This window comes from Mustelus asterias, chromosome 6 (assembly GCF_964213995.1).
Source record: "Mustelus asterias chromosome 6, sMusAst1.hap1.1, whole genome shotgun sequence".
Taxonomy (NCBI): Eukaryota; Metazoa; Chordata; class Chondrichthyes; order Carcharhiniformes; family Triakidae; genus Mustelus; species Mustelus asterias.
Genome location: NC_135806.1, coordinates 78,168,355 through 78,188,709, shown reverse-complemented (window position 1 = coordinate 78,188,709; position 20,355 = coordinate 78,168,355). Strand labels below are relative to the sequence as shown.

General features: G+C 42.1%; 1 protein-coding gene across 1 annotated transcript in view; it reads left to right on the top strand.

Annotated features, from left to right (window-relative positions):
• The first annotated feature begins 8,586 nt into the window (after window positions 1–8,586).
• The window catches only part of LOC144494670 (zinc finger protein 474-like), a 34,526-nt gene continuing 22,757 nt past the window's right edge, over window positions 8,587–20,355 (top strand). The window contains exons 1-3 of the mRNA XM_078213873.1: window positions 8,587–9,063; window positions 10,881–10,998; window positions 12,364–12,434. Coding sequence (XP_078069999.1) covers window positions 8,725–9,063; window positions 10,881–10,998; window positions 12,364–12,434 — 528 coding nt within the window. The 5' untranslated portion in view covers window positions 8,587–8,724. The remainder of the gene's footprint in view (window positions 9,064–10,880; window positions 10,999–12,363; window positions 12,435–20,355) is intronic.

Sequence of the window (20,355 nt, the reverse complement as noted above, 5' to 3'; positions counted from 1 at the left end):
CACCACCTTAAATATTCATTCCCAGGGCACTGTAGCTTCAGTGTATACTATCTACAATATATGCTGTAGCAATTCACTAAGGTCTCTGACATCAACTCCCAAATCCATGACTGTTATCAACCAGTAAAACAAGACCAGCTAGTATATGGGAACATTATTGCTCCCAAATCACACACCATCCTGACTCTTGAAGTTGTTTTACCATCACTAAGTCATTATCCTGGAATTTCCTACCTCAGAACACTGTGAAAGCACCTTCACCATGTGGTTTTCAGCAGGGGCTGAAGAAGGTAGCTCACTACTACCCTTTCAAGATCAATTAAGGAGTATGCAAGGTGATCTTGCACGAGTCTTTTATAGATCTCGCACCTTTGAAGGAATGTTTAGCTGTAACATGAAAGTTGCATCATTCATGAATAGTCGTTGCCTTATGATGCCTTAAGATGGACCAAGGAGTTCCCTAGTGATGAGCAGACATCGCATGTCAGATTGGCGGCACGGTAGCATAATGGTTAGCACTCCTGCCTCCACCAGAGATCCGGGTTTGATTCCCAGCTAGGGTCATTGTCTATGTGGAATCTGCACGTTCTCCCTGTGTCTGCATGGTTTTCCTCCGGGTGCTCTGGTTTCCTCCCACAGTCCGAAAGACGTGCTGGTTAGGTGCGTTGACCCTAAAAAAAAATTCTCCCTCAGTGTACCTGAACAGAGGCCAGAGTGTGGCGAGTAGGGGATTTTCACAATAACTTCAGTGCAGTGTTAATGTAAACCTACTTGTGACACTAATAAATAAAAATCAGGAGGCTAATGTGGGAGCATGTAGGGTTGCCACACAAAACCAGAACACTGGAAAGAGTTAAATTCAGTAGGCATTAATACTGTCAAATTTCTTTGAGGTGTTAAACTTCTTCATGGCAAGGATGATTCCCTGAGTTCAGAAGCAGCATTTATCTGAGAAGGTTGCATCTCTGAAGTCAAAAATGAAAACCATTGTCAGGTTCATCTCTGAGCATAACTTTGACAGCCCTATTTCTGGGTCATTGAGAGCTCCTTTGACAATAGAAACAAGCAGTAAGCTGTTTGTGTTCATAGCAAGAACGTGCATATATCCCTTTACCTGATATTCTGCTTCTCATAGACTCCGCTCTCCCAGCACATTTTACAATCGGTGCAGAGATTACTGAATCATTATTTATATGAGATCAAGTGGTCCTCTTTCTGAATCTACAATGCTAACATGAAATTAGCCCAACAATCTTTCCTGCAGTTAGATGTCGCGCTTATTATAAATCTGATTTATAGATGTCAGGCACATGGAAGGTGCTAACTGCATTGCTGCAAAGTTTAGAAAATACATCACTAAACAACTATACAAACATATGAAGGTGTAAGACAGGGAAAGATCAGCTGTTCCACTGGACCTGTCCTATATTGTCACATCACCTGCCTGTCATCATCCACCAGCCACAAAGTCTCTTAAGGGAGGCAAAAACCTTAGGCCAATTTTGGAAAAAGAATCTCTGGAAATTCCTCTCTAATTCCAAAGTGATCAAACAAGTATTTTGCAAAGATACGCTTTCTCAGACTTCATGAGTGAAAACAAAAGCTATTAATAAAAATTGTACAGCGGCCTCATGGCTGTAGCTAGCTCCCAAAATGTCTGTTTGCATAGCAGGCTCTCTCACAATGGAGTGATTTCTCACTCTGAAGGCCAATTGGCTGCACAGGCCATGTGACCCTTACTCTGCTGTGTTGCCCTGAAAGGGACAATCACCACATCTAATACTCAGCTGCCTTCCATTTGAGATTATGTTGTCCGCACGCAGGAACTCATTCAGATCCCTTTTAAATACTTGTAGTGAATTGCATTCAATACATGACAGAAACTAATTTCAAAGGTTGGCAACCATTTTCTCAAAGAAGTACTTATAACATTTAATTTAGCTCAAAGTTGACATTTATGTTACCTGGTCCTCCCTAATCTATCTCAAATAGCATATCTATATGGATTAAGCTGAGTTCTTCCATTATTGAAGGACAACAAACAAATATTCCCAAAGTTTACAGTTTTCTAGTGTGGAAAGCTTCAGCTCTGTAAGTTTATTGTGATAACTGAGAACTTCTAAGCTAGGTATCAATGCAGTGGCCTTCCTCAGTCTAAAACCTTTCCACAATTGGGGGGTCTTTTGAGCCCCCAGATATAAGATATAAGGAGTTTAACCCTGATAAATGTGATGTGATTCATTTTGGTGGGACTAATTTAAATGTGGATTACAGGGTCAAAGGTAGGGTTCTGAAGACTGTGGAGGAACAGAGAGATCTTGGGGTCCATATCCACAGATCTCTAAAGGTTGCCACTCAAGTGGATAGAGCTGTGAAGAAGGCCTATAGTGTGTTAGCTTTTATTAACAGGGGCTTGGAGTTTAAGAGCCCTGGGGTTATGCTGCAACTGTACAGGACCTTGGTGAGACCACATTTGGAATATTGTGTGCAGTTCTGGTCACCTCACTATAAGAAGGATGTGGAAGCGCTGGAAAAAGTGCAGAGGAGATTTACCAGGATGCTGCCTGGTTTGGAGGGTAGGTCTTATGAGGAAAGGTTGAGGGAGCTAGGGCTGTTCTCTCTGGAGCGGAGGAGGCTGAGGGGAGACTTAATAGAGGTTTATAAAATGATGAAGGGGATAGATAGAGTGAACGTTCAAAGACTATTTCCTCGGGTGGATGGAGCTATTACAAGGGGGCATAACTATAGGGTTCGTGGTGGGAGATATAGGAAGGATATCAGAGGTAGGTTCTTTACGCAGAGAGTGGTTGGGGTGTGGAATGGACTGCCTGCAGTGATAGTGGAGTCAGACACTTTAGGAACATTTAAGCGGTTATTGGATAGGCACATGGAGCACACCAGGATGATAGGAGTGGGATAGCTTGATCTTGGTTTCAGATAAAGCTCGGCACAACATCGTGGGCCGAAGGGCCTGTTCTGTGCTGTACTGTTCTATGTTCTATGTATATAAGTGTATTTCAAGGACAGCACTCAGAGCCCATTTGTTTCTTCTACAGCAGTCTTTACCTATCTTAATCTCAAATACTTTTCAATAGAAAAACATGAGAAAGACAAACAGATTTATGAATAGTGACGATTTTATAATTTTTTAGTGCACAGCTGCCATCAATATCAAAAATGGCCACTAAGTAGCGCTATTGTCTTTTAATGTAGCTTGAATGTAGCGTGGATTTGGAAATTTTAAGCATTTAAACATCTCTGTCCATCTGTCTCTGTCCACCCATCTGTCTATCTTGTATCAATAGGAATTTTTTGAAGCCACAATGATGCCATTCACTTGAATATCATCTTGTCTGCACAACATAAATTTACAGCCGGCAGAAAATAGTTTCTATTCTCACTGCAGCTATTGGGCCAGCCTTCTGGTGGTAAGTATTATTATTTTGGTATTAACTCTTGTGGTTTTGCAAGCATGCTAACATGAAAAATCATGAGTACCGCAAAGTTATAGGGAAGGGAAGCACATCTAAACCTACAATGAAGTACAGGTCAAATACAAAAAAATTTTTCCTTAAACTTGCATTTGATTGCTATATAAATAAATACCTGGTTCCTGCTCCAGTGAGGCTGTGCCTCCCACAGAAACCACAATGAAGAATGTTGCTAACCACAGTTTTCTTGCCTTTTTCTTGGGTTTCCTTTGCCAATTTTCTCTCACTGCTGAAGGAACTGATTTTTGCTAAATATGATTACATCAAAACAGGCAGTCTCTTCTCCACCTCGCTCGCACAGCCATTTTTCATTTGGACACTAGACATTGACTATTGATAGCTGTTCATTCTGGAGCATGTCCTCATGAGAACTAAGCCCATTTCTGTTCTTGTCAATATCCATACATGCGCACTACCCAGCAAAAGTCACAAATATTATAAAAACGTAAGCTGCACTTCATCACCCAGCATCACCCATTGCCAGGGGTTAACATACAGTGCAGTTTTAAGGAGTGACTTTAGAAGCCTGATGTTGAACACTGAAATTTGACTTTGTAAAGCCTCGCTGACAGAAGGTGAAAATTGCAAATTCAGGAGCACAAACATACAGGATAGAGTTGTTGCCCATTTACCACAGGCGTAAACAGCTTAAAATAACTCCACTTAATTCAAACTAGTTCCGTGCTATGGGCGAGGTGGAAACTCACTTGGAGGAATTCCCAAAGAGAATTGCAGAAGAGATAAATATGGATCTTGGAGATGACTATACATTCATTGCTTTTAGAGAGGAAAAGATGGTCAGAGTTGAGGCAATTGCTGGCAAGAGCAAAGAAGTCAACTTTTGAAGAGGGGTTTGACGTTAGAGGTTTTAAAAGAATAGTGGATAGTGCCAATTGGCTTACCATGTGTATGCTCATAGAAAATATTTTGCTTCATTGCTTCGGGAGTCTACCAGGCTAAATAACACAGATTGACAAATTTCACCCTACTATGCACTAGCCTTCAGCACTAGTTGTTATTAATATGTTTAATATCAATAAGTATCAGATAAACAAAGCCCACAGTTTAAAGAAGATGCACACTTTCTGCCTCTGGTATTACTCAGCATAGGAGAAGGAATTGGCCCAATGTAAACTGCCATTTGATAGGATCATGGCTGATTTGATTATAGTCTTAATTCCACTTTCCTGCCTGCCCCCCATAACACCTAATTCCCTGGTCAATCAACCTTGAATATATTCAATGATTCAGCCTCCACTCCTTTGTTTGAAATAGAATTCCAAAGACTAATGACCCTCAGAGAGAAGAAAGTCCTCATCTCTGTCTTAAATGGGAGACTCCTTGTTTTTAAACTGTGTCCCTTCATTCTAGATTCCCCCACAAGAGGACACATCTACCCTGTCAATCCCCTCAGAATTGTGTATGTTTCAATAAGATCACCTTCATTATTAAACTCTAATGAATATCAACCCAACCTACTCAACTTTTCCCCATAAAGCAACCCCTCCATCCAAGGAAGCAGTCTAATGAAACTTCTTTGAACTGCTTCCGATGTAACTATAGTCCTTCTTAAGTAAGGCAACCAAAAATGTACACAGTAATCCAGGTGCACCAATGCCCTGTGCTGTAACAAGACTTCCTTGTCTCAGATCTCCTTGGAGCTTGATTACTCAATTAAAAACATTGGCCGGAATGTTATAGCCATTCACGCAGGTGGGATTTTCCCATCCCACTGCAGTGAACGGAGATTTGGCTGGGCACCAAATTCTCCAATTTCGCTGCAGTGGGATCATGGCATGAATGGCCAGTAAGATCGCGCCCATTATTTTCTCTGTATCAGCCTCATTAGCAACAAGTTGTAGTTGTTTTTTGCCCGCGTTACCTACAATGCTAAATAGCACCAAGACTGCCACATGCAATACAATTCTGGTCCATATTGGACAGTCGCACTTGATATCCCATATCAAACCACTTCTGACACTAAAATGCCCTAAATTGTACTTTTGCCCTAAAAGTGAACATAGAATTTCTTCTGTCCCTGGCAAGTGAAACAATTCTAGAAGAGTTGCGGTTGATTTCTACACATTCATGAGGACATGCATTTGTATTTTAATTTCCACAGACTCCTCAATCATTCTGCAGCCCAACATACGTCAGAGAACGAAATATGCTGTAATCACGCAAGTTATAATTTGAACTGTAATTTCTGTTACTCTCAGCAACAACTTAAAATCAAATAATTAACACATTGCAAACGATAGCACCGCAAGCTTGCACACACTTCTAGATACTAATACTTTTTGCAAAATTATGAAAAGGTTTTTCATTTCTTGATTTGGTACAAATATGATAAAATCTCTGTAAACAAGGATCTTGTGTTTAACCATGTTAACAGTATTTTTTAGCCTCTTGGAGGAGGTGTTTTCTCTTCATCTTGTTGCAAGCTTGTGGCTGGATATTCTCTTCTGTGTTGATTGTGCTGCTAGGAAACAGCCAAGTCATGGAACTTTGTCCTGGAAGCCACAATCGTTGCCGCAGCTGCAGTGGAATGCTGCTTCTTTGTGGCAGATTAACCCCGCTGATGTGATCCAGTGTCAGCTAGCCCTAACATCGAACCCAGGGTTTCAATTACGGGAAACATGAAATGGATGGCTGGAAGATGACGGCGGTGTAAGGTCTGTAAAATATGAAAAGAACCAGGTCAGTATGCTGTGTAATTTATAAGTATACCCTTGGATGTGTCCAGTTATAACTTCCGTTTCTCACCTGGCCCATAACCCTTAATCCTAACGAGTAACCTGAACCCCTAACTATAACCATAATCCCAATACTAGCTGCTAACCAATAGCAAGTGATCCTTAACAACCCTAAACCAATGCTAGTTTTAATAGCATTGTACAAGCTGGGCTCTGATAATATGATGCAGCTTTGTCACTCCGATTTACCATTTGCCCAGATGTCTGACCTTTCAGAAACCTGTCACTCAGTGTAAGAGTCTCTGAATTAAGTTAGCGAGAAATTTTCATCTGTACAATTTCACACAGGAATAAAACTTCACTTAGCCCCGTTTTGTACACAATGGCTGGTGCACTGCCCACAATCAGAGGCCTTATTGCAAAATTACCAGCTTGCTGCCCTGTGGGTGGCACGATGACACAGTGGTTAACACTGCTGCCTCTCAGCGCCAGGGACTCGGGTTCAATTCCACCCTCGAGTCATTGTCTGCGTGGAGTCTGAAAACATTCTCCCCATCTCTGCGTGGGTTTCTTCGGGTGCTCCAGTTTCCTCCCACACTTCAAAGATGTGCAGGTTAGGTTGATTGGCCATGCTAAATTGCAACTTAATGTTAGAGAGGTTAACAGGGTAAATATGTGGGGTTACGGGGATAGGGCCTGGTTGGGATTGTCGGTGCTGGCTCATTGGACTAAATGGCCTCCTTCTGCACTGTAGGGATTCTATGATCTGGTTCATTTCCACAAATAGTACGGACATCCTCCTGTGAAATCTATTATTTTTTCCATCTTTGCTACGCACCACAAATTCTGATACATCAACACTTGAATATTATCGATGTACAATAGGTCAACTTCCAGCATGGGTAAACTGTGAAAAATATTCTTGCCAGATGCCCATATTAGAATATTACTAATTGATCTTCAGGTAAATCAGGAATGGGGACCAACAGTGGTCCTTGTGAATGCTCCTACGTGAAGATAAATTAAAATTAAATGACTTAGTGACCATTTTGAGTTTTCAGACATAACATTTCCTCCATCAATTGTGAGTTAGCTAGACCACAAAAAAACACAAGTGAAGTAGGCACTCACTAGAGCTCATACTTCTAGCATGTTAACTGAACACTATTACAATTATCCAGCTCTTCCCTGAGGCTTTTCCCTGCCTGGTTGATGCCCGTACCTGCAAAGCTTAAAAAATAATAATTCCTTTTAGTAAGAACTTGCATCGCATGGAGGAGGCTTTTGTTTAATCCTCGTCCAACAACCTGTTCTGAACACTCTGCTCACATTTGACAGCAGTGACAAATTCACCACAACAGCTGATGCGATCCACAATATTCTCAAACAATCAGGATTATTCTAAATAAAATAGCGCAAAAGATTTTAATATTAATCAATTTGCTTTATCACTCAACATTAACAAATCATTTTAACAAATTACGGCATCTGGATCTGTATTTTTGTCAAAAACTATTCAATTTTTCCTTGGGCCAAACCCTATCTATGTCCAAAGTTTCATTGAAATTCATCCATTAGTTTTTGAGATATTTTGGACACAATTTTCCCATCCCACCCGCCTTGGGAATCGTAGCAGGCAGGACAGAATATCCAGCGAACCATTTAAAGGTCCGTTGGCCTCAGGTGGGAATTTCCTGTCTTGGGGCACATGCAGCTGGAAAATCCTGCCCTGTTTTTGCAGACTAATGGGTGAAAACATTCCCTCCAACCACCTTTAGTGGTGAGAGTAATTGATATGAAAAGTACATGTAGTAAAACGGTGGTATCCTGAGGAAGCTGAATTTGAAGTGTGCTTCCTGATGATAATTAAAATATTTAATTAATTAAAACAATATGTTGCACAATTTTCCCAATTATTAAAAATATTATACTCAAAACTGTACTATAAATAGTAAATGATTATATGCAATTATGATGATTGTATAAAATAATTGTTTCCAAAAATGCAATTACTGTATTTAGTTGAACCCAGATTGTCTCTTTCTCAGAAATTCTCTTATGAAGCCTCATTTTTCTATTTTGTTTTCAACCTACAACAAATACTGATACAGTAACGCTTGGCAAATTAGTCCGAATACCAAGATCAACTTTCAATATGAGCAGACTGTGAAAAACTATTCTTGCCAATGTCCCATCCATGAACGCAGCTATAAAAGGAAACTATCAATTGTAAAGAAGTTTATCCAAGATAAGCCATCGAAACATTCCAAACTTTTCATCCCCTGGATCTATAAGTAATCCGTTAAGCGTAACTCCATACCCATTAACAAGACCAACATCTAGAACTATTCATGCGTAATCTCAAATTGGATAGTTGTCATCCACTGGACAGTCATTTGTTTAACATACAGGGTATCTTCAGAATATCTGATGTCTAATTGTCGAGAGTTAAAGAAACAATTGTACAATTGAAAAGGAAATACCTCTCATGGCAGTAGCTCAATAACTTAAGTTTAAAAGATTTGAAAAAGCTAGCTATGTCAAAACCCGTCAGTGTGTGCTATATCTGTGGTAAGCAGTTTGGATTACATTCAATTGTCATACATGAACCTCAGTGTCTGAATAAATGGCATATTGCGAATGATAAATTACCAAAAGACCAAAGAAGACCAGAACCAAGAAAACCAGATGCTAGTAAAACTGATGGCTCCAAGAAAGCTGATGATACCACAAGTGCAAATGCTCAGCTTATTATCTGTGAAAACTGTGGTCAAACATTTCTATCTGATCGATTTTCTGTGCACATGAGAAGCTGTAAGCCACAAGATGGAGGCAAATCATCCAGGATACCTGAGTCACGTACAGATTCCAGTTCTGTAAGTGTTTGAATATCTTTTCTAACAACTACTTCATGTGCATTCTAATCAAAGGGAGAGCAAAAAGAGAGTGAAAGACAGAATCCGAGCACTAGATTGCATTAGATGGGACATAAAGCTGGAAGAGGTTATAAATATAGCATGAGCAAAAACTGAAGGCAGATGTGAAGATGTGGGTTTTAAATTCAATTGGGGCGATCTTACCAAAGGAATTTCTAAGTCCAGGATGGGTGTGAAAACAGCAGAGTTTCATATCCGTTTTTTTGGGTGAGTTCAAATCTGCTATCTTATCCACTTAGAATAAAAAACAGCAGAAATGGTTGCTTGTCTATAGTGGGAGGGGGCAGGGCTTAAGTTGCCCGAACGCTGGTTGAGTGTAGCAGAGGGCACCATTGTGCATGTGCAGGTCTCTAGTGGCAGAGACCTGTCACTCAGCTCTGGTGCTGTCAGCCAGCCACAGAAACAGCAAGCCCCCCCCCCCCAGCTACTGCAGAGGCCCACGGCCTACTGAGCCCTCCCCCACCTGCCCGACTGATCGACCCCACAACCTGCCCCCCCCTCTCCCCCAGGCCAGCCTCAATCATTCATGTCCCTCCCCCCACTGATCCCTAGTGCAGAGTGGCAGCGGGTCCCCTTCCCTCCCCATACCAATTGCATGCAGAGTGTGCAGCAGGTCTCCCCCATCCTCCGCCCCACCGCTGACTAGCTGCTCCAAGTCTGTTCCTGCCCCCCCCCCCCCCAGTAGGCCCTGTCTCCTCTGGCTCCCTTGGCATTGCCCAGTACCCGGTGGTCAGTGCCAGGGTGTCAGGCCCCATTGCTGGGGACTAACTGTGATTCTCGCCGGAGACATCCTCTCCCGGTGAGGCCACGGAAGCAAGTGAACCCAGACGATTCTATCCCAGGCTCATTAAATCAATGTAAATTCAGATTATAATAAATTTAAATAAATTATTCAGCCTCGTGCCAGAAATGGGCGCAAGGCTGATCGCGTGGAATATCCGGTGCTGTTAAGATCGCGAGAGGCGAGAAATCAGAGTGAACCTGATATTTTGGCTCTCGGGCAATCTTATCAGCTCGCCTCACCTGTCAGCTGGGGGGGGGAAAGGTAAGTTTGCCCCCAATGTGTCGATAGACAGGATGCCAGTATAGCTTGACAAAGGAAGGAATAATGAATAAATGGAACTTGAGATGATATAATGCTGGCAGTGAAGTTTTGGATCACTTGCATGTTGCGGAGGGTGGAATTCTGGAATTTGGCGAGGAGAGCATTTGAGAAATATGAATCAATTATTAGGTACTAATAAATCATTTCTAAACGAATAATAACTGATGCACATCCCACCAGAATGAGAGAGTACTATACGCCTTGCTACTTTTCACAGTACTGAATGTAGAGCTGGGTGGACTTCAGGAGCACTTAAGTGGTGAGAGTGGAGATGGTGTGTCAGTGGTATTTAAGTGGATGGAATAGTTAAAAGGAAGTGTCACAGTAGAATGTAACAATTTGGCAAGCTTTTGAAGGTTGCAAAAAATATGTCAAAACGTTAGCAACCTTTTCTAATTTGAAGGGTCGGACAAAGGAATGATAGACAAAGTTAAAGGGAACAGAAAGCCAATCAACAGACATGAATCTGTGAACAAACCATGCAGCCATCTACACACAACCTTCTGTTTGCAACTGCTGAAATCAAGATAGTATTGCACAAAATGGTTTCAAAGTGGAACACCCTCTGTGCCATTCCATATTAAAAATGAGTTAAACTGTCTGTACAGCAATGCACATTATGGGATTTTTAACCCACTCTCGCCCTCCGCAGGAATGGCGGGGGACACTCAAGATCTGGCCAAACCCAGAAATCACAAATCTTGCCGGCGAAGTCAAAATTTGGGACAGGTTCATGTCCATAATGGATTTCAATACATTTCAAGATATTTGCATTTAATGAAACACCGCCCCCTCCATTAATTTCGTACCTCACCGACATGACGGTACATCGCCAAGGTTTACAACAGATTCCACGTTGTTTCCACTCACGTTGTTTGTATCTTAAAGACTTGATTAGTTGTAAGTATTCGCATTCCAACCATTATTCATGTAAATTGAGTCTGTGTCTTTATATGCCCTGTTTGTGAACAGAATTCCCATTCACCTGAAGAAGGGGCTTGGAGCTCCAAAAGCTTGTGTGGCTTTTGCTACCAAATAAACCCGTTGGACTTTAACCTGGTGTTGTTAAACTTCTTACTGTGTTTACCCCAGTCCAACGCCGACATCTCCACATCATGACTGTCCCCTGGCACAGGATGGGACTGTCAACCTGGCACCATGCCAAGCTGGCAGTGTCAAACTGTGCTGGGGGCAGTGCCTGGGGCAGACTCTAGTGAGAGCCTCATGGCTCTTATTTATTTATGGTAGTGGGGGGAGAGGGCATGGGAGCTGGGGTGCCGCAACGGCTGTTTCAGGGAGCGGCGGGAGGAGTGCCAGCTCTGATCTCGAGGAAGTGGGGAAGGGTATTGGAATGCCAGCTCTGATCAGGGAAGGGGAAAGGAGCCTGCTCTGATCTGGGGGAAGCTGGAGGAGGAGAGGGGAGGGCGAGAGTTCCTGGAACCTCCATGATAGGGTGGGGTGGGGAGATTTTTTTTCCTCTGATCAGAGCGTCCTTTAAAAAAGCTGCCCCGATTACAGTGCAGCCAGTCCTAGCTGGCGTGTTTAAGCCCAGCCCCTCTACATGATGGCATGAAACACATCCCCTGCTTTTTTGACAGATTGTAAGAAGATGTGGAGAGAAAATTGGTCTGTTTCTCTGGAGAGAAATGCACCGATTTTTCAGTCAGACCCTGACACATTACCATATTCTGGTAAGATTGCCCCCATTGACTGTCTTAAACAGGGGGAAAAGCAGTAATAATACACTGCAAGGGACCAGATATGGTAGAGATTACTGAAACATGGCAACAGAAAATTCAGGACTGGAAATTAAAAATTGCTGGAGATATCGTATTTAGAAAAGCTGGAGGGAAAATGGAGTGGCTGTACTTGGTTGAGATGTGATAATGACAGAGGAAAAAAGTGAGACAGCCATAGTAAGACAGAAGTAGAATCCATATGGATCGATTTAAAAGGTCAAGAATCAACCACCATATACAGGGAAGGATGTGGAGAAAAGAATATGCAACCAAAGTAGGGAAATAGAGTAATAACCATGGAGGCTTTTGACAACGCCAATATTAATTAGCTAGAAGAGTTAGGTAAAGTGGATGAGGACATGGAATTCCTACAATGTATACTGGGCTCCCTTCTAGTGCAGTCTGTCAGAAGTCCAACAAGGGCAATTTCACTCATGAATCTAGTAACGGGGAATGAACCAGAACAGGTAATATAAGTAAAAGTAAGAAAACATCTAGACAATAGTGATCATAATATAAACTGTTTTAAGATTAAAAATTGAGCATGACGAGGGAAATAGATTGGAGAAAAGTTATTTTGCCAGGATGAGAATGTGGGAAAAATTAAATGCACGGCCATATTGCCAAACAATGATGGAGAATGGTCTTGAGCAGAGGGATCTGAAAGGACCAACAAATCAATCACTACAAATAGGGACACTGATTATTAAAACCATTAAAAAAGACAAACAGTGTTGATTTCTGGGAGATATAATTGAAAAGTGGAGAAATTATGCAAATAGTGAAAATGAGTTTGATCTTAGTCATTAGAGAGAGATAGGTTAGATGGAGACCAATGTTGAAAACAAAATTTTCCAGAGTACTTGAAGTTGCAAAAATACAGACAAAATGGATGATGAGGTGGGAAAATCCTGATTATACAGGATTACATAAAGATAGCAGGGAGGAAGGATCTTACTTCAGAAGAATAGGAAATAGATTCAAAATCAAAGAACATAAGAAATAACAAGGCTAGAAAGCACTATGGAGGTTGTTTACATATTCAATAACACTAGCTATACTGTTGAACAGAGTATTATCATTGAATCCCTACAGCGCAGAAGGAGGCCATTCAGCCCATACGGTTGCGTCTGCACCGACCACAATGCCACCCAGGCCCTATTCCCGTAACCTCACATATTTACCCTACTAATCCCCCTGACGCTGGGGTCAATTTAGTATTGCCAATCAATCTAACCCGCACATCTTTGGACTGTGGGAGGAAACCTATGCGGACATGGGAAGAAGGTGCAAACTCCACAGAGTCAGTGACCCGAAGCTGGAATTGAACCCGGGTTCCTGGCGCTATGAGGCAGCAGTGCTAACCACAGTGCCGCCCCAATCAAACTCACCTTAACCAAATTAAGGTGAGTTTGTAACAAAGGCAATGCAAAAAATCATGGAAAACTTAAACCTTCATATGGTCTGGACAAATTTGCAAAAGTAATATGGAAGACAAGTTCATTGAATATATTTGAGACCATTTCCCCAGCGCAATACATCTTGGAACTGTTTTGATCCATGGCCAGATCCACAAGTTATTGGTGTGATCCGGTTAGGAACCAGAAGCGTTTTGTTTAAAGTAGACAAAGTTTGAGATTCAAGACGCTTGCTAAAAGAATAAAAGTACAAGATTTTGAGCCAGGAAAAATAAACTTTACTAAACAAGTTCAGCAAGATAAAACAATCTACAATATCTATCTTGTATGCTAATGTACAGCGTATATATGAGGTACATATGAATGAACTAGCCAACAGTGGTCACACATACCACAATGGACAATAAATTTCACCTGTGACCAGGACAGAGTCCTGATTTCTCAACAAACCATCCAGATCTCCTTAAACACCAATTTCACTGAAACTCTCATGAGAGATTCCAAACTTCATCTCCAAAAATGTCACCCTAGAATTCTCTCTAGAAGTACTCCAACTTGGATGGCTTCAACGACAGCCCACCTCACAGGGCTTTATTCTTGCCTTCTGAGATGCCATTTACCTGGATTCCTGAGTACACTTAAAGGTCAATTTACAAGTGCAATTTCAACTCTTTGGCCACGCCAAGCAGAACATTAATGCTCCAAAGGGGTATCTTTGCCCCATCTGCCCTCTTTAATTAAAATCTCCTCCCTCCACCCCTTTCTCTAACTTGGACCCTATTTCTCTGCTCCTGTCTTTTAACTGAACTAAACTGGGACCCTCGACCCCTACCTGGAACACTTTTTGAGATCTCTCCCCATCCCCCTCCCTTGTCTCCTCCCTACACTCCTTTCTCTAACTTGTACTCTATTTCTCTCCTCCTGTCTTTTAACTGAACTAAACTGGGACCCTCATCCCCTACCTGGAACACTCTTTGAGATCTCTCTCCATCCCCCTCCCTCGTCTCCCACCTGGGACACTTGCTGGCCATGTAGTCCCAGACCTGGTCACCTGACCTGAATTTCTGCACCATTTATCTTTTTCCTCCTTATGCACAGATGTGCTGGGTCTGTCCTGGGCCCTAAGAATGTAAAAATGTAGAACTGTGCACGTGCAGCCTGCTCCTGGCTTGCACATGCACAGGAAGTCCAAAAGACTGTTGGGACTTAAAATTCACAAACTCTGTGCTCAAGGTTAAGGTAAGTACAGCTTTTATAGCAGAACCATCCAAGGAATAAGCTATTTTAAATCTTGTTTTGTTGAATAAAAAAGAAAGACATTGATTTATATTGTGCTTTTCAGAACCACCAGATGTCTCAAAGCACTTTAAGTGAAGCACCTTTTGATGTGTAGTCACTGTCATAATGTAGGGAATGCACGATAATAAAACAGGATTAACTAGTAATCTCATGCCAAGGGATCCTCTGGGAAAGAACGATAAGAAGATGGAATTTCACATTGTGTTTGAGAGTGATGTACATAAGTGCAAAACTAATGTATTGAATTTCAAACCAATTACATAGGAATGAGGAGCAAGTTGACTAATGTAGATTGGGAAATTAGATTATAAGGTGTTTTGGAAGATGAGTGATGGTGAACGTTTAAAGAATATTTTATATTCTCTTTAAATCAACATTCCACTGAAAAATAAATCTTCACAGGAGAAGTGATCGAAAGAGACTAACGATAATGTTTCGGCCAGGTGAGCAAGAGTAGAATGGCTCCCCTCTTTTCCCACTCCACATTTGATCATACCAGGTTTTTAAAAAAAGAATATGCTTGTCAATTCCATGAGTGTTTCACTGTTTAAGTGTTGCAACTATAAACAACTCACAGATCGATTTTCTTGTCAGGTTTTTTAAAAAGAAAAGAGAATGGTATTTATTTTACTTAACACCAGATCCAACTAAAATTAATTAAAAAACGCTTGGGGGCAAATTTTCCCATCCTGCCTGCCACGGGAATTGTAGCAGGCCGGGGGGGGGGAGGCAGATCATGCAATGGTCCGTTGCCCTCGGATGGGATTTTCCGGTTTTGGGGCAAGCGCCCCACGCACACACATACGCACACTCACACACTAAAATGTTGAATAACGATTCATATATTTTCTTCTGGATGCAGAATCTACTTTATTGATACTTAGCCTGTGGAATGTGGGTGCTGAGACGACCGGCAGAGCTCAAATTTACAAGATGGATAGAGGGGGGAACAGAGAGAGAGAGTGTGTCCCCACTCAGGGACTCTTCTTCTGTTCCCTGGCCTGTAGAAAATAAGTTTCCTAAAAACACAAAAGAGGGTCAGTTGGCTCATCACATGATCCCCTCTCACCAACCGACCAGTTACTCAAACATGGTCATAGCAAATTGATTTCAGATCCATGGTTTAGACATGATTGGTTTATGGTTGGATGAGTTCCTTTCTCAGCCAGGGTTCATTGTTCCAAGTGATTGTGTCTAATGCCTTGTTCTCCAATCCATTGAAAACACAGGTGCTGTCTGGATGTTTTGTGAATGATGGGTGTTTTGTGATGGGTTCACTCACATTCTTCTAAGGTGATTATTTTTGATGGGTTCTTCTAGACAGCCTAACTCCGTTTTTAGTGGTTTTAGAATTTTTAGGGTACAGTTTACAAATGTTCAGCCGCCTGAGAAGCTAATGTTTTAAGTCACTGAAATGCTGTTGTTCAGTTTTTCAAAATTCAACCAGTAGTTTCAGCCCAATAAATAAAGTAATTTTTGATATAAAACATAGGTTTTATGACAACGGTATTTGATTTAAAAAGGCTGATAGTATTGCCAAGAAGCATAGTAAGCCCAAAGATTCCATCAGAGATACAACCAAAGAATTGATAAAGGGAGAGAGAAATCATATTATGAATGCACGCCAGCCAGGAATATAAAATCAGGCTTAAGAGCTTTTACAAGTAAAGAAAATGGAAGAAGTAGGTCCCTTAGAGACAGAGACAGGAGAAATTGTAACAGAGAAGAGAGCAGCGGCATGAAACAAATATTTTGGGCAGGATTTTCCAGCCGCGCTCACCCCAAATCCAGAAAATCCTGCCTAAGGTCAAAGAACCTTTGCATGGTTTGCCCCCCACCCGCTACGATTTCCAAGGCGGGCCAGACAGGGAAATTCCTTGCTTTGTCTCTGGGCATGATCTTATCAGCTCGCCATGATGGTCAATCAGCGCGGCAAGCCAGTAAGATTACGCGAGAGGTGGAAAATGGGGTTTTTCATCGCAAGTAATGTTACCTGCCTTTTTCGGCCAGTAGGATTGGCTTCATGCACAGAAAGGGTGCAAAGCTGATTTAAATATTAATGACATCCAGATGACATGGGTGGCACAGTTCTTAGCACTGCTGCCTCACAGCGCCAGGGATCCGGGTTCAATTCTGGTCACGGGTCACTGTCTATGTGGAGTTTGCATGTTCTCCCCGTGTCTGCGCGGGTTTCCTCCGGGTGCTCCGGTTTCCTCACACAGTCCAAAGATGTGCGGGTTAGGTGGATTGGCCATGCTAAATTGCCCCTTAGCGTCAGGGGGACTAGCTAGGATAAAGATATGGGGATAGCGTCTGGGTGGGATTGTGGTCGGTGCAGACTCGATGGACCTAATGGCCTCCTTCTGCACTGTATGATTCTATGACATCCACTATGTGCACCTCCATTGTCAAAGCAGGGAAACAAGTAGCCTGCTTGAATTATCATGGATGATCAGGGAGGATGACCAAAGTGTATGCATGTGATGAAGGGATTTATGATAGTGGAAACCATTTGTGTTGTGGGGGAATGGGATAGACGGGGTAGAGGTGTCATAACTTCTCACATCAAGGTTATCTGAATGAACTTCGGGGTCACCTCTCGTAGCTAGGTGAGAGGCTGCAGACACATGCATTACATTAAACTCCTTCTTCCCTCCTTCCTCTTTCTCCTCATTGGAGCATGCTCAGCAGACTGCAACTTCCTTCTCCTCCAGCTCCATTCTCTCTGCAGCTCAATGTTGTAAACGGCACAGATCATTACAATTCTTGACACCCTTCCTGGTGCATGCTGAAGGACAGTGTGAGATTTGGCCAGGGACCTGAATCACATCTTCTGCAATCCAGTGGTTTGCTCAACAATGCCCCTGTGGTCATGTAGTTCTTGTTGTATCTTTCCTCAGCAACAGTAGTTGGGTTCCTCACGGGCTAAGTCCTTGTCTCCAAGGAGACACACACTCACCCTGTATGGAGATGTGAAAAGCTGAGGGAACTATAACTCTCTCAAAATGATGTAATCATGGCAGCTTTCAAGATATTTTGTACAGACATGTACGATAAATTTTACGTTTATGGGAGACTAGAGATGTATAAGAGGGAGATGGTAATAGAGGGTTTTGTGAACAGAGGATGATGACAAAGAGTGGAAGTTAGATGAGGAAGTGTGGGAGGAGTTCAGGTCAAGCAGGAATACCAGCAAGGATTGGTTGGGCCAAATGGCCTGTTTCTTTGCTATATTTCTATATAATAACACTATCCTCTTAAGCCAGCATTGCAGCATGCCTGAATGAAAATGGAATAAGTCCTGGCGTCATAACTGGCCATACCTGATTGCACCAGCTCTGAAGAAGTGCATGTTAACAGCAGCTGACCATATAGCAGCTGGGACAGCCTACCTCTAGTATTTTGCTGACACAAATGCCTCAAAGACATTTTTTATTACCTTTGCATCTTTTTTTTCATAGAGTCATAGAGGTTTACAGCATGGAAACAGGCCCTTCGGCCCAACTTGTCCATGCCGCCCTTTTTTTTTTAAACCCCTAAACTAATCCCAATTGCCCGCATTTGGCCCATATCCCTCTATACCCATCGTACCCATGTAACTATCTAAATGCTTTTTAAAAGATAAAATTGTACCCGCCTCTACTACTACCTCTGGTGGCTTGTTCCAGACACTCACCATCCTCTGTGTGAAACAGTTGCCCCTCTGGACACTTTTGTATCTCTCCCCTCTCACCTTAAACCTATGCCCTCTAGTTTTAGACTCCCCTACCTTTGGGAAAAGATATTGACTATCTACCTTGTCCATGCCCCTCATTATTTTATAGACCTCTATAAGGTCACCCCTCAGCCTTCTATGCTCCAGAGAAAAAAGTCCCAGTCTATTCAGCCTCTCCTTATAACTCAATCCATCAAGTCCCGGTAGCATCCTAGTAAATCTTTTCTGCACTCTTTCTAGTTTAATAATATCCTTTCTATAACAGGGTGACCAGAATTGCACACAGTATTCCAAGTATGGCCTTGCCAATGTCTTGTACAACTTTAACAAGACGTCCCAACTCCTGTATTCAATGTTCATAGATAGCACAAAACCATTTATAATGAATCACTCCATCCTTTAAATTCCAAGCTCAACTCTGACTTGAACAGAATGCCAAGGTTGTGCAAAATTTCATTCAGCATGAGCAAACAGTTATAGGAAGGCATGTACATGGTGACAAGACAGCAGATTTTTTGGCTGGAATTGAAAATTATAGTTTAAGTTAACCCAATATTATGTTAGAGGAAATTCTGTCTAATCTGCAGAGTCATATCAGAGTGAGGCTTGTTGTAGAACCATAGAACCATAGAACATTACAGCACAGAAACAGGCCTTTTGGCCTTTCTTAGCTGTGCCGAACCATTTTTCTGCCTAGTCCCACTGACCTGCACCTGAACCATATCCCTCCACACCCCTCTCATCCATGTACCTGTACAAGTTTTTCTTAAATGTCAAAAGTGAGCCCGCATTCACCACTTCATCTGGCAGCTCATTCCACACTCCCACCACTCTCTGTGTGAAGAAGCCCCCTCTAATATTCCCTTTAAACTTTTCCCCCTTCACCCTTAACCCATGTCCTCTAGTTCTTTTCCCCCGAGCCTCAGTGGAAAAAGCCTGCTTGCATTCACTCTATCTATACCCATCATAATTTTATACACCTCCATCAAATCTCCCCTCATTCTTCTACGCTCCAGGGAATAAAGTCCTAACCTATTCAACCTTTCTCTGTAACTCAGTTTCTCAAGTCCCGGCAACATCCTTGTAAACCTTCTCTGCACTCGTTCAACCTTATTAATATCCTTCCTGTAATTAGGTGACCAAAACTGCACACAATACTCCAAATTCGGCCTCACCAATGTCTTATACAACCTCACCATAACATTCCAACTCATACTCAATACTTTGATTTATAAAGGTCAATGTACCAAAAGCACTCTTTACGACCCTATCTACCCGTGATGCCACTTTTAGGGAATTATGTATCTGTATTCCCAGATCCCTCTGTACTACTGCACTCTTCAGTGTCCTACCATTTACCTTGTATGTTCTACCTTGGTTTGTCCTTCCAAAGTGCAATACCTCACACTTGTCTGCATTAAACTCCATCTGCCATTTTTCAGCCCATTTTTCTAGCTGGTCCAAATCCCTCAGCAAGCTTTGAAAACCTTCCTCACTGTCCACTACACCTCCAATCTTTGTATCGTCAGCAAATTTGCTGATCCAATTTACCACATTATCATCCAGATCATTGATATAGATGACAAACAACAATGGACCCAGCACTGATCCCTGTGGCACACCACTAGTCACAGGCCTCCACTCAGAGAAGCAATCCTCCACTACCACTCTCTGGCTTCTTCCATTGAAAGAGTAAGAGTTTTAACAACACCAGGTTAAAGTCCAACAGGTTTATTTGGTAGCAAATGCCATTAGCTTCCACATCATTCTTCCATTGAGCCAATGTCTAATCCAATTTACTACCTCTCCATGTATACCTAGCGACTGAACCTTCCTAACTAACCTCCCATGCGGGACCTTGTCAAAGGCCTTACTGAAGTCCATGTAGACAACATCCACTGCCTTCCCTTCATCCACTTTCATGGTAACCTCCTCGAAAAACTCTAATAGATTGGT